Source organism: Acomys russatus, chromosome 32 (assembly GCF_903995435.1).
Source record: "Acomys russatus chromosome 32, mAcoRus1.1, whole genome shotgun sequence".
Taxonomy (NCBI): Eukaryota; Metazoa; Chordata; class Mammalia; order Rodentia; family Muridae; genus Acomys; species Acomys russatus.
The window spans coordinates 40,486,298-40,499,698 of record NC_067168.1 but is presented as its reverse complement, the minus strand read 5'-3'; the positions used below and the strand labels follow the sequence as shown (position 1 = coordinate 40,499,698).

The 13,401-nt window shown below is 50.0% G+C and overlaps 1 protein-coding gene across 3 annotated transcripts in view; it reads right to left on the bottom strand.

Moving 5' to 3' along the window:
- Positions 1-13,293, bottom strand: part of Osbpl10 (oxysterol binding protein like 10) — a 237,752-nt gene extending 224,459 nt beyond the window's left edge. The window contains exon 1 of one of the 3 annotated variants that reach the window (XM_051140141.1): positions 12,959-13,293. In XM_051140141.1, coding sequence (XP_050996098.1) covers positions 12,959-13,245 — 287 coding nt within the window. In that variant the 5' untranslated portion in view covers positions 13,246-13,293. The remainder of the gene's footprint in view (positions 1-12,958) is intronic. The other 2 variants (XM_051140140.1, XM_051140145.1) reach the window with 2 other exon arrangements.
- Positions 13,294-13,401: the final 108 nt, after the last annotated feature.

Sequence of the window (13,401 nt, the reverse complement as noted above, 5' to 3'; positions counted from 1 at the left end):
TGACTCCCTCTTGCTCATGCAGAGTGATGAAGATTAAACTGTGACGAGGCTCTGAAACACAAACATGAAGGCCATATCTCTTCTGGACTTCATCCAGGCTTGCCTGGAACTCAAGGTTCAGCGCGGCCGCCAGGGTTCCTGCCATTGCGTCTGCTTGCTAGTTCTCCCCCCCTCCACCCCACCCCCTGCCTTCGCAGCTTCATTCTAACAGGAAGGGGAAAAGAAGAGGGGGATAGAAAAAGATCCAGGAAGTGACGGTGTAAATGCCCTGCTGACACCTGGAATATAAGGGTTGGAGCCAAAAGTTTGGCTCAGAGAGTAGAGACACTTGCCACCAAGACTAAAGACCTGACTTTGATCCCTGGGACCCACAGGGCAGAAGGAGAGAACTGATGTCCCTTTGTCCTCTGACCTCCCCAGGAGCACCATGGCATGTGTGCCCACATACATAAACACAAAGTAAATAAATGCATACATAAATAAACAATGATTAAGTGGGTTCTGTGGCTGTAGAACAGGGGAATGGACAGATCTGTGTGGCAAGCACCTCCATTTGTCCAAAGTACTAAGTGGGGAAATTGTATATCTAGATTGTTCCAAGGTCAGTGCCCTTGTGCTAATGCAGGCATTTTACACCTCTGGTCTGCAGGTTTAAAAGTGCCCCCAGGAAACAACATTCTTCTAAGCTTGGCCTCCGTCCACATACAACCTGCACTCCAGGCCTACTCAAGCCCATCTGTCTCCCTCCGCACCTCCAAACCAATGTCCTCACCAAGTCCCTTCCAGGAGAGCCTTCCCTGGGCCCCGTCTTCAGGAAAGGCCCCTCCTGCTCTGAAAGGTCCTTCTTCTCTGCCGTTTGCGCCCCTAGGTCCAGCTGGGGCTCTCCCTAGCTGCGTCCAGAGCACGCCATGCTGCAGCAGCAGCAGTTCTCACCTCTCATTTCTATGCTCTCTGCTTCTCCATGGAGCCTGCTGAGGGTTGACGGTGAAACACCCCTGCCTCGGCTACTTCTCCCGTGCCTGTGATGCGCTACCCTGGCAAAAGCGACTGAAAGGGGCGGGAGGAGGTGGGGGCGGTGTTAGCTCAAAGTTCCAGTTTACAACATCACAGCAGGAGCTGAGGCAGCTGGTCACGTGGCAACTGAAGTAAAGGAGCTCAGACCACTGGATGAGGATGCTTAGCTCACTCTCTCCCCTTCATTCAGCCCAGGGCCTAGACCCGGGAAACGGGTGTGACCCACAATCAGGCTGGGCCTTCCCGCCTCAATTAACCCCATGAAGAAACTCACAGACACGCTGGCCCCTGACCTAGCCTAGATCATTCCCAACTGAGACGTCCTCCCGGGTGATCCCAAACCCAAGTTGCCAAAATTGATCATCACCATCCCTACTAGCCTGTGTGTTTGCACACTTGCTCCCCAGCTGCTGGCACTGTTTGGGAAGGTTCATGGAAGCCTTAGGAGGAGGGGCCTCCCTGAAGGAAGTATGTCACTGGGAGGTGGGGCTTGAGTGTTGACAGCCCAGCTTGCTTCCTGTTCACTCCCTGATTCCTGATTACACATGCATTGTTTCCCACATCCTCTGCCAACATGTTACCATGGCCTGATGGGCTGAATCCCTTGGACCACAAGCCCCAATAAGCCCTTCCATACTTAAATGGCTTTGGACAGGTATTTTGGCAAAGCAACAAGGAAGGTAACTTACTCAGATCCCAACGGCCCTATAACAGATGCTGTACTGCCCTCATTTTACAGATCCAGAACACGAGGCACGTGGAGACACGAGGAGAGGGCACCTCTTTGTACTCTTAGCACTTAGGAGGGCAAGGGAGGAGGATTGCGGCAAACCGGAGGCCATCCTGGTCTACACAGTGGGGTCCATCCTGTGCTATATAGTAAGACACCTTCTCAAAAAACAATTTTTTTTTAAAGCTACCTTTTCTAATCACTACCACTAAGCTACACAGCAAGTTGGGAGTGGGGGGCAGGGTGGGTCCACAGGCAAAGGACTTGAAAGCCTGGCAATCGGCAACCTGAGTACAAGCCCCAGAACCCACATAAAGGTGGAAGAAGAGAACCCACCCCATAAAGTTATCTTCTGACCTCCACACACGCGCCACAGCACAAGCATGCGCACACATAGCAATGATACACATTTTGAAGAAATAAAGAAGAAGGGAGACAGAAGCATAGGAAAGCTAAAGGTCACACGAGAAGATCGGGACCACCACACAAGGCTACCTTGATAACCTGCATAAGAGATAAGGGAATCTAAGTGTCATGTGAGGTCAGTGATCAAGCTACCCCCTGAAGGTTATGTGCTACCCACTGCCTGTTTTCTGAATAAAGTTTTATTAGAAACAGTCCCACCATTTGTCCACAATGATAGAGGTTGCATGGTTGCTATGGAGATCATACCGCCTATATTCTTTCCTCTCAGGCTCCTTACAAACCCTCTCTTAGTTGGGACCGTCAGCTCCCTAAGGCAGGGCCAGACTGTACCTCCTGCCACTCACGTGGCACTTGGCACACACACAAAAGGTACTCGATAAATATTTGGGGTGTAAACATCCTGCCAAGCCACATTGCGTGCGCGGAGGAGGAGACCTGAAGGGTAAGTCGCCAGCTTACACTGCACTTTGAAGGTTCCCTTGATTCTGTCCGGGCTGTCTCTGGGAGTTTCACAGACTGCTGACAACTGGCCAAAGCCTTGACAGACTGACAACAGTAGAGACAAATTGGAAGTCGTGTGTATCCCATCATCCACTCTGCTTTCCCTGAGCACAGGCCAGCAGGGCCCCCAGTCCCACCCACATTTACCAAAAGGCTCCCTCCAGACCCTGCAATTTAGAACATCCTCGTAATGAGAGGCCAAAGGCTAAGCTAACACAGGCTGCCTTTCAGATTTGTATAAAGTGAAGGCATGTGCATGTGTGTGCAGGTGTGCTTGCCTGTGCATGGGCCATAAGTCAAGGTCCAGTGTCTTCTCCTATCATTATCTGTATTTTTTTAAATTTATTTATTATGTATACAGTGCTCTGCCTGCATGTACGCCCGCAGGCCAGAAGAGGGCACCATATCCCATTATAGATGGTTGTGAGCCACCATGTGGTTGCTGGGAATTGAACTGGGGACCTCTGGAGGAGCAGTCAGTGCTCTTAACCTCTGAGCCATCTCTCCTGCCCCATTATCTGTTTTTTTTTTTTTTTTTTTTTTTTTTTTTTTTTTTTTTTTTTTAACCTGTTGCTGTTCTTGCTGCTGTTCTTGTTGGGGCTGCCATGGGTGTCCAGGTCAGAGGGCAGCTTTCAGGAGCCATCTCCCTCCTTCCACCTTTCTGTGGATTCTGGGACATCGCCAGCCTTGCTCAGCAAGCGCCTTTGTCAAAGTAACCCATCGCCTTGCTGCCCCCTCCACCTTTATTTTTTGAAACAGGGTCTCACTCAACCTGGAGCTCTTTACCATTCCAGATAGACTGGACTCTCTTATCTTCCCGTCCCCCATCCCCCTCGTGCTGGGGTGACAGGCACATGCCAACATGCCTGGCTTTACCTGGGTGCTGGGGCTTTGAACTCATGCCGTTCTTACACAGCAAGCACCTTTACTCAGTGAGTCATCTCCCCGGCCCTCCCTTTCTTTCTTCCATTTTGAGACTGGGTCTCATGGAGTCCAAGCTGGTCTCAAACTAACTGAAGACAAACTTAAACTTTTGATCTTCCTGCCTCAACCTCCAAAATACTGGAATTACAGGTGAGCATCACCATGCCACCATGCCACCACGTGTGCAGTGCCAAGGATAAACTTGGGGCAGCCAAGGCAACAGCTCTGCCAAATGACTTATACTCTGAGCCCACACCCTTTTATATTTTCATCAATGTATTTATAGAAAAGGACCAAACCACACAACATCATAAATAGTCCCCTCAAAACTTGCAAGGCTAGAAGAGAAAGTTACTCATGGCCCAAAGGACTTTATCTGACCTTCAAATAATGGAGTTACAAAGAAAGCCACATATAATGTTTCCTAATTTTATCGCTGTTATTGATACCATGGTATGAGACACAAATAAAGCACTTTCCTTTGGGCTGTGACCACATTCAACCCAGTCTGGGTTGTCAAAAATCAAATTCTGGACTGTTTTCTCTTCAATTCTGTCTTGGCTCGGCCCCAAATCGCATCAGCAGGAGCCAGGAAGGGCTGCAAAAAAGCCTTGGAGTTTCCAGCACAATCATTTTCAACCCTTCGCTCAGGGCACAGAGGTCCAAATCACTGTCTCTCCCCAGAGTCCTCAGACAGCTGTCCACAAACAGGCTGTGAGGAACCACCAGCAGGGCCACAGACGGCCACCCACTGTGCACCCCACACTACCAAAGTCCCCTGGGTCCTCACAAATGGAAGCAGGGGCTGAGAAGGGTGCTTGGTATATAAAGGGTTTAACATGCCACCATGGAGATTTGCATTTAGATCTCCAAAACACACAGAAGCCTGTGGAAGCTCACACACCCACAGTCCTAGTACTCCTACAGGGGATTGGAGGTGAGACAAGAGAATTCCTGGGGTACAGAGCAGCAAACAAGAGAGCCTGTCTCAAACAAGACGGAAGGCAAGGACCAACACCCGCACCCGCACACACACACAGACTTTTTAAGCCAGTTTAGAAACTGTAGCCCTGTGATGCTAACATGCCCATCCCTGAAATCTGTTTTCCTTCTATAGTTGGGGCAATAGCACACAGCAAATCTGATTAAGGATCTTGAGAGGACAAGAGTCTCCTGGATTATCTGGGTGGGTCCTCAATGTAGTCACAGGAGTTCTGGGGAGGGGGCAGTGGTAGGTCTGATGTGCCAGAGAAATGACAAAAAAAGATTGCCAGACACTGCTGGGGTGCAGTGATGAGTCGAGAACAGCAGCAGCCACCTGCGAACAGGAGGAGCAAGGTGGGGAAATTCCCTCTAAGAGAGCAGAAAGCTCTGTTCCATCCCCAGCACCCAATAAACCAGGCACTGGGGGTGCAGGCCTGCAATCCCAGCACCTGGGGGGGGGGGTGCAGAAGCTGAAGTCATCCTTGGCTCAGTAGACAGTGTGAGGCCAGCCTGAGATACAGGAGATCCTGTCTCAAAAATATATACATACATACATACATACATACATACATACATACATACATAAATTAATTTTTTAAAAAAGGCGGGCAGAGGAGTGGGAAAGCTGTGGGTGTGGCATTTGCCAATGGTGATTCTTTTAAAGTCTTTAAAGAAATACACGTTCATCCTCTAGACCATTCACATCAACACCACCCAAGTGGGCCAAAAATCAACCTATAACATATAAGTTATGCATCCATTTGGTACATCCATGTATGTGGTATATCCATACAACCAAACACTGAACAGCAGTGAAGGCGGACACATGGCAACCTATCCAAAACACACATGAGCCACACACACATAATGGCAACATCACCAACTGCGTGGCTGGGTTGGATTCTTGCTTCTGTGCTGTTGAGATCACAAGTGAGGAAAGAGAGGCTTCCTCTGTGTCTCTGGTTCTAAGACCTCAACAAGCCACGACAGCCTGAGGCATGGGCTAACAGACACGCAGCGCTGGACCCTGATATGTGGCACTTAAGGTTCCATGCTCCAGGAGGCAGAGACTTAAGATCACCGAGTGCTCGGGTCACAGGCCTACGGCTCGGGGGCCTCACCCTCCACAGCCCTACACTTGGCAGGCAGCGATCCAGGGCTCATTAGCAGCAGCTAATGCTGGTTGCACCAACCACTGGCTCTCAAGTCTTGGGTGTCAGGAACCCCAGCTCTTATGGCTGGGCCTGCAGTCCGGGCCTGCAGTCCCCTACCTTTTCTATATGTCCACAGTCCTTAATCACTCCGGCTCTCTGCTCATCTCCTGTCCTGGTTCACCCCATGAACAGCACTAAGGCGCTATAGCTGCGACGCCTCTGTGTGTCTCCACTTAGCCCACCCTCCTGCACAGAGACCACAGCACATAAGGAGGGGCACTCCGGACACAGGTGGCAGCGTGGGTGGGGGTTCCCTGGAGGGTGAAAACATGAGCAGAACAGGCAGAAAAGGAGTATGGGAATCAAGAGAACCTCTGTGCTGTGCACCAATCAGAGCACAGCTTCCAATTCCGCCAATCACAGGCCTTAAACCCACAGACCCCCAAATTGCACCAATCACAAGCTTTCTCCTGAGATCCAAGGGAAGCGCTTCTGGGATGAAATCAGCCACAGGATGATCTGAGTAAAGTTCACTCAGGATTGGCTTGTAGTGAGAAGTCAGGAGCCGGCAAGGTTGCTCATCAGGGAAAGATGTCTGTCCCAAGCCTGACAACCTAAGTTGGATCCAGGAGAAAACTGACTTCCACAAATTGTCCTCTGGCCTCCACACACGTGCCATGGAACGTTCGTGTCCCCACACATACAAGGAAGGAAGGAAGGAAGGAGAGAGGGAAGGAAGGGAGGAAGGAAGGAAGGAAGGAGAGAGGGAAGGAAGGAGGGAAGGAAGGAAGGAAGGAAGGAAGGAAGGAAAATTCAAATTTTAACTTAATTTTTAAATTGACGTCTTCGAAGACCAGGGCAGATCGTCCAGAAAAGTCACTCATCCGGGGCCTCCTGCAGCGGGGAGGGGCTGGCTGGAGCGCTCCCTGAAGCTCTTGGAATGTGTTCAGAGTGACTGTAAAGTGGTTCCCTGGGTGCCTCAAGGACAGGCCAGCCAGCTGCCCTAGAACTCAGCTGACAGTTCCTCACTCAAGGCTGCCCGGCATAGGGGAGGGGCTATCACCTGCCACTGAAGGGATCAACCGGCCAGCGCTGCTCGGTTTCCCTCATTCACAGAAAATACACAAGGCACTTACGATACAAATCCAATGAACGCCCGAGCACAAAACTTAGGTTCTTAGCAACACTTAACAGAAAGGAAAATGAAACGCATTCACGACGCCATGGATCCGGGACACCAGCGGAAACACTCAGGTTCAACGCGGGAGCTGGGAATGCAGCCCAGGTGGTAGAGTGCTTGCCTGGCATACAGGAAGCCCGGGGTCCCATCCCCAACAGTCTCCAGCCAAAACTAAGAGTGGCCCTGCAAGGCTGCAATCCCAGCACTCGGGAGGTGGAGGCAAGGAGGGTCAGAAAAAGGCATCCTCAGATATAATGTGTTTGAGGCCAGCCTTGGCTACATGAGACTCTGTCTCAAAAAGAAAACAGCAACTACAACAAAAATGAACAAGTGGGAGAAGACAGGTCCAGATTCTGCGGGGAGCGGCTGACACAAAACGGGTGCTCAATAAATCCTTTTTAAAAAACATTAATCAATTAATTAATTTAATTTAATGTATACCATGTGCATGCACAGGTAGGAAGGGGGTTCCAATCCTCTGGAACTGGAGTTACAGGTGGTTGGGAGCTGCCTGGTGTGGGTGCTGGGAATCGAACCTGAGTCCTCCGTAAAGGCAGCAAGTGCTCTAACCACTGATCCATCTCTCCTGCCCACAATACATATTTTTAAAGCAGAAGCACATGCATTTTAGGGTGCACTGTTTTAGAATCTTAGGCACCCATTTCATCGTTATCATAGACAGTGAAGTAGAGTCAGGTGTCCCCAAAGGACTTGAGTGCACAGCTTAGAGCAGCATAGAGAGGAGCACATCCAAACACTTTCAGTGCAAGAATGGAAGCCGGAGATACAGACAGCCAGTTGCCTCTGGAAGTATTGCAGGACCCTGACTGCATCTACTATGTTCCCTTTGCTTTATTTGTTTTGTTTTGAGACAGAATCTTGCTATGTACCCCCTGGCTGACCTAGAATTCACAGAGATCCTCCTGTCTCAACCTCCCCAGTGCTAGGAGTAAAGGTGTGCACCACCACACTCAGCTAATATGTTCGTTTTAGTCAATGTACTTTAGAAATTAATACATGACCCAGTGAGATAGACATATGTATCGATGTATACATACACGTCCTACACATGGATGTGTATATATGGGTGCTGAGTATAAAATCTACAACCTTGTAAATATAAAGCAAATATCAGTAGGCTACAGCCACAGCCTCCCGTTTTTATATTTTAATACGATATTAAATAGGATTTAATAGGATATTTTTAATAGGGAGAGTAGCCCCAAAATCCTGGAGACTAAACTACATTCTTAAAACCGAATGTTATTCTAGACAGAAGCCAAAAGAAATCCCTGGCGAGTTGGTCATTAGCAGCCACCGAAAAGAAAGGGATGCCACTAAGTCACAGCAGACATGACACAAGGTATGTCAGACCCCCTGACCACAGAAGGACATGGTCCTCACAGAGAAGGACAAGTAATACATGCATATGCCACAGTGAAGACAGCGGGTCCAGAGCTAATAATTTTTTATATCTTTTCCGTGTGAGTGTGTGTGTGCACATGCGCACACGTGTGAGCGTGTATAGCACAAGCCACTCGGTGTTTCCAGAGAGCAGAAGAAGGCACTGGGTCCTGGAGCTGGCTGATGTGAGTGCTAAGAACCAAACTCAAGTCTTGTAGAGGAGCGGTAACTGCTAAGCCGTCTCTCCGGGCCCCAAAAGTTTTCATCTTGATACAAAACTAGGCCAGGCTCAGTCGGTAGAGCACCTGCCTAGCGTGCACAAGCCCCACTCAGCACTGGGGAAGTGGAAGCAACAGAATCCAGCCCTCAAGGTCACCCTCAGCTACATGGGGGGTTCGAGAACAGCCTGAGCTGCAGTGAGACCCTGTAAGAAAACAACACAAAAGCTCACCAACCAAGTGAACTAAAGCATGCTAGCACATCTGATATTCTCGCACAGGCTTCCAGGTGTACTGTGAGCTGGCACAGATGGCCTCCCCAGCTTACTCTATATGAGAACCAAGCAAGAAGGCAGCAGGGGCGATAAGATGGCTCAACAGGTAAAGGCACTTGCAGCCAAGCCTGAGGACCTGAGTTCAATCCTTGGGTCCCACATGATGGAAAGAGAAAACAGACTCCCACAAGCTATCCTCTGCTCTCTACTTGTGTGCTGTGGCATACACATGTGTGTGGGCGCGCATGTGCTCAATTCTTTCAAATGTAATATAAATAATTTAATTAAAAGAAACTTTTTGTTTCTGGTTTTCTGAAAGAGGGTTTCTCTGTGTAGTCCTCGCTGTCCTTGACTAGCTCTCTAGACCCAGGCTGGCCTCAAACTGAGATGCACCTGCCTCTGCCTCTCAAGTGCTGGGATTACAGGTGTGCGCCACCACACCTGGCAAAAATAAATAAAACCATTATAAAGCAGGCAGAGTTCTTGATGCCTGTGTAAACTGATCCACACTGAGGGTTATCCCACAAATGCCATCCCCCGCTCCTCTCTCCCCTCCCCCTGCCTTCCCAGCCCAGCTGTCTCCTGAAGTTCTCCTGAGCATTGGTTAAGAAGAATGTATCAGCCCGGACCAGTGGTGCACGCCTTTAATCCCAGCACACAGAGAGGCAGAGGCAGGCGGATCTCTGTGAGCTCAAGGCCAGCCTGGTCTACAAAGCAAGTCTAGGACAGCCAAGGCTACACAGAGAAACCTTGTCTCAAGAAAACCAAAGTCAAAGAAGGAGGAGGAGGAGGAAGAGGAAGAAGAGGAGGAAGAGGAAGAAAAGGAGAAGGAGGAGGAAGAGGAGGGGGAGGAAGAGGAGGAGGAGGAAGAGGAAGAGGAGGAGGAAGAAGAAGAATAAGAAGAATTATTATTTATAAAGCCACGCTGTAAATCTAATTTTTAAATTTTTTTAATTTTTTGTTTGTTTGTTTTTTAGGACTAGGCCTTATCTGTAGCCCAGACAAAGCTTGAACTGGCAGTCATCCTCCTGCCCTAGCCTCCCAAGAGCTGGAACTACAGGCTTGAGCCCCATATCCAGTTTCTAGATGTTTTCTTGAACTATGTGTAATTATGAATTAGAGAAACCTCTCGGTACATCTTTTCATCTTGCTTTGATTACTCTCACTGAGACCCTATCTCAAAACAGTGACAACCAGACAGAGGCATCTCTGAGAGACCCCCACACCGTCGGTGCTCTTACTCTCTGCCCAAGTGCCTCTTTCTTTCTTCTCACACTCACGCTTTTGGGGTTTTTGTTTTGTTTTGTTTTTTTCGAGACAGGGTTTCTCTGTGTAGCCTTGGCTGTCTTAGACTCACTTTGTAGACCAGGCTGGCCTCGAACTCACAGCGATCCACCTGCCTCTACCTCCTGAGTGCTGGGATTAAAGGTGTGCGCCACCACTCCCGGCTTCACATTCATGCCTAAAGCCTGTGTTTAAATGTCTTTGGAAATGCCATGATGGCTCAGAGGGTGAAGGCACCTGCTGCCAAGCCTGATGAATTTCATTCTGGGACCCACATGGAGGAAGGAGATAACCAACTCCCCACAAGATGTCCTCTAACCGCCACATGTGGACTACTCTACACACGTGAACATGCATACATACACACACGTGCGCACGCAAGCACACGCAAATATACAAATAAATAAAGCAATGATTTTTAAAATGACTTTTTTAAAACCTTATTTTTTGGCTTTTTTTTTTTCATTTATTTGTTTTAGTGTGTTGGTGTTTTACCTGCATGTGTGTCTGTGTGAAGATGTCAGGTCCTCTGCAACTGGAGTTATAGACCATTGTGAGCTGCTATGTAGGTGCCAGGTCCTCTGAAAGAACAGCCACTACTCTTAACCGCTGAGCCATCTCTCTGGCCCCTTAAATGTCTTTTAATAAGCCCCAATTCTGCTTTTAAAAGGGGTGGAGGGATCTAATGCAGGTAGGCTCCTGCCACTCCTCAGTTCCCTCCCCAAGCGGCTTCATGAGGAGTCCCCTGTGACTTGTCTCCTGAGTAGCACCAGTCACCTCAGCAGGGCCTGGCACACAGCAAGGCCTCAATAAACGCCTGTGATGGAAGAAAATAACTGAACAAGCTTCCTGTCGCTGACCAGTGTCTATTTTGGACCTCTTCTCTCTTCCTCTTCACCGATACAGCTCTCTCTTTACAAGACCCCCAGAGAAAGGAGCAGTGTGTTCTCATAGGGTCGTTCTCACAGGGTCAGCATGTCGTTCCCTGCCCTCTAATGGACCTTGGGCCATGGTTCGGAGCAATCCCAGCATAGGACAGAAGCCAGGACTCAGCCATCACCCACTAGAGGAAACACTTTGGGGAGGTAAGAACATTTGTTGGCAGCTGCAAGGCAGGATGTTGAGACCTCACTGGAGCATGCTCAGTAGCGTGCACACCCCAAGACTTTACCTAAGTTCGTGGCTGCTAGTACTTACTTTGCTTTTTCTCAAACTCTGACTCCAATCAAAATACCACAGCAGGTTTAAAAGCTGGTTTAAAAAAGGGGGGGGGGACATAACTCCAAATCCCTCCTAATTCCACTATGGAGAGCAAAATCCTTTAATACACAATGCAGGTAAAATACTATGGCCACACAAAGAAAATGCCTGTTATCTGGGGCAGGCGCTCCACCGGGCCCCATAAGCTCTTGAAGAGGAATCGATGGGCATGATTGCCCAACACACTTTCAAAGTGTCTCTGACAAGGCCATGCACAGACACAACTTTCAAGAACTAAAATCACATTTTAGCCATCTCCTATCGTTCCCCTCCTACGCACTCTACCTCTGTTTTCAGCTTTTAAAAATCAGGGGTGGGGTGGGGGTAGGTAAGAGCAGCCACTGAAGCTATTTTGAGAGGGGAAGAAAAAAAAAAGATTAAAAAATTAAAAGCAACTCCACTAACATAGTAACAGATCTCCAAGGAAACCCTGGGTGAGTCTGGGAGTTCTCTATCCTACAAGTAGGGTTCACGACTCACAGCCCTCATTTTTCATCTGGAAACTATCAGACCATTTCCAAACAGGAAGAGGTAGCCGAGTGGTCTGGTCCAAGCAGCAGAGATAAGCCAGACTGTATTGTAAGATTCAAATCTCATAGGCACAAAGCAATAAGCGTCCCAAGTTAGGACCCAGGGACTGGTGAAGGAAGGGCCAAAGATCACTCCGACAGTGTCAGTGCATGGGCAGTCCACCTTCGGTTTGTTTCTCCAAACACACACACACACACACACACACACACACACACACACACACACACACACGAGTGTGTGTGTAGTGTCAGTCTGATCCTTAAGTCTTTCCATACAACTTAAGTCCACACATTGTCATCACCCAAGTATGCTGAGATTGCCACTCTCTGACACCTCGACCCTTCCAGAAGTCTGTCCATCATTATAGACTTGCTAACTTCTTTCTTGATGCAAGGTCTCCCAAAGTGGCTCAGACTAGTCTGGAACTCACTATGTAGCCCAGGTTGGCCTCAAACTCAAGTCCACTGGCCTCAGCCTCTGAAGTGCGGGATTACAAGCATCTGCCACCACGCCCAATTCAAGGCTTGCCAACTTTGAGAGGGAAGCAAAGAAACTTCACACGCACCTGAACAGGAACTAATAATAACAAACTGACTGCACGTTTAAGCCACCCACTGGGGAAAGGATCTGTACACACCGGGGGGTGGGGGGCACTCCAAAGACAAATGACAGGCTCTTTGTTGGTAGTGGTGCTGTTTGTTGTATTTTAAACATACTTCAACACTAACTACGGAGTAGGAAGAAGTCTGCTGGACCATAAATACTGAACGCTTTCTGCAATGGGCACTAACACTCCCTCTCTGCCGGTCCCTCACAGCCTTTCTTCTTGGGTGCAGAAACCGCTAGCAGGTAGGACACCGGAACCACCCAGGGCGCTCCCCGTCGCCACTCAAGATTCCGAAAGCTTCCAGCACCCTAGGAAAACCAAGGTTCCTGCCTCCCTCCCGCTGCTGCGGTGTCCGCCAGGGTGCAGAAAGGGCGAGGTACTCAGGCAGTCCCCGGCCGCGGGTGGCGCCACAGTCCACACCCGGGAAGCAGAGACCGCGCGGGGGCGCGGGTGGCGGACTTGTTACCTGTTTTGCCAGCCCTGGAGGAGGTTGGTGTATTTGCTGAGCACGCCCTCGAGCGCCGGCTCCCTCCTGCGGCCGCCTCCTCCGGACGGGCTAGCGGCCACCGAGCCGGGACTGCTGCGGCTGCCCCCGCCGCCCAGTCCCGCCGCCGCCGATCGGCCGGCCACCCCTCGGCCAGCCAGGGAACAGGAGGGCGAAGAGCCCGCCGAGGTGGCGCGGCTGCTGCTACGGCTGCTGCTGTTGCTGCCCCCGCCGCCACCGCTGTCTGTGTTCTGGGTCGCCCTCTCCATGATCGCTGCGCGCCCGGGGCGCGGGTGGCCGCCGCCGTGGCAGCCCCGCCGCCGCCTCAGCTGCTACCGCCGCTACTGCAGCTTTGGGCCGCGCGTGGCTGCTCCGATTCCCCGGGAAATGCCTGACTCATACAGGAGAAAGAGGAGGAGGAGGGA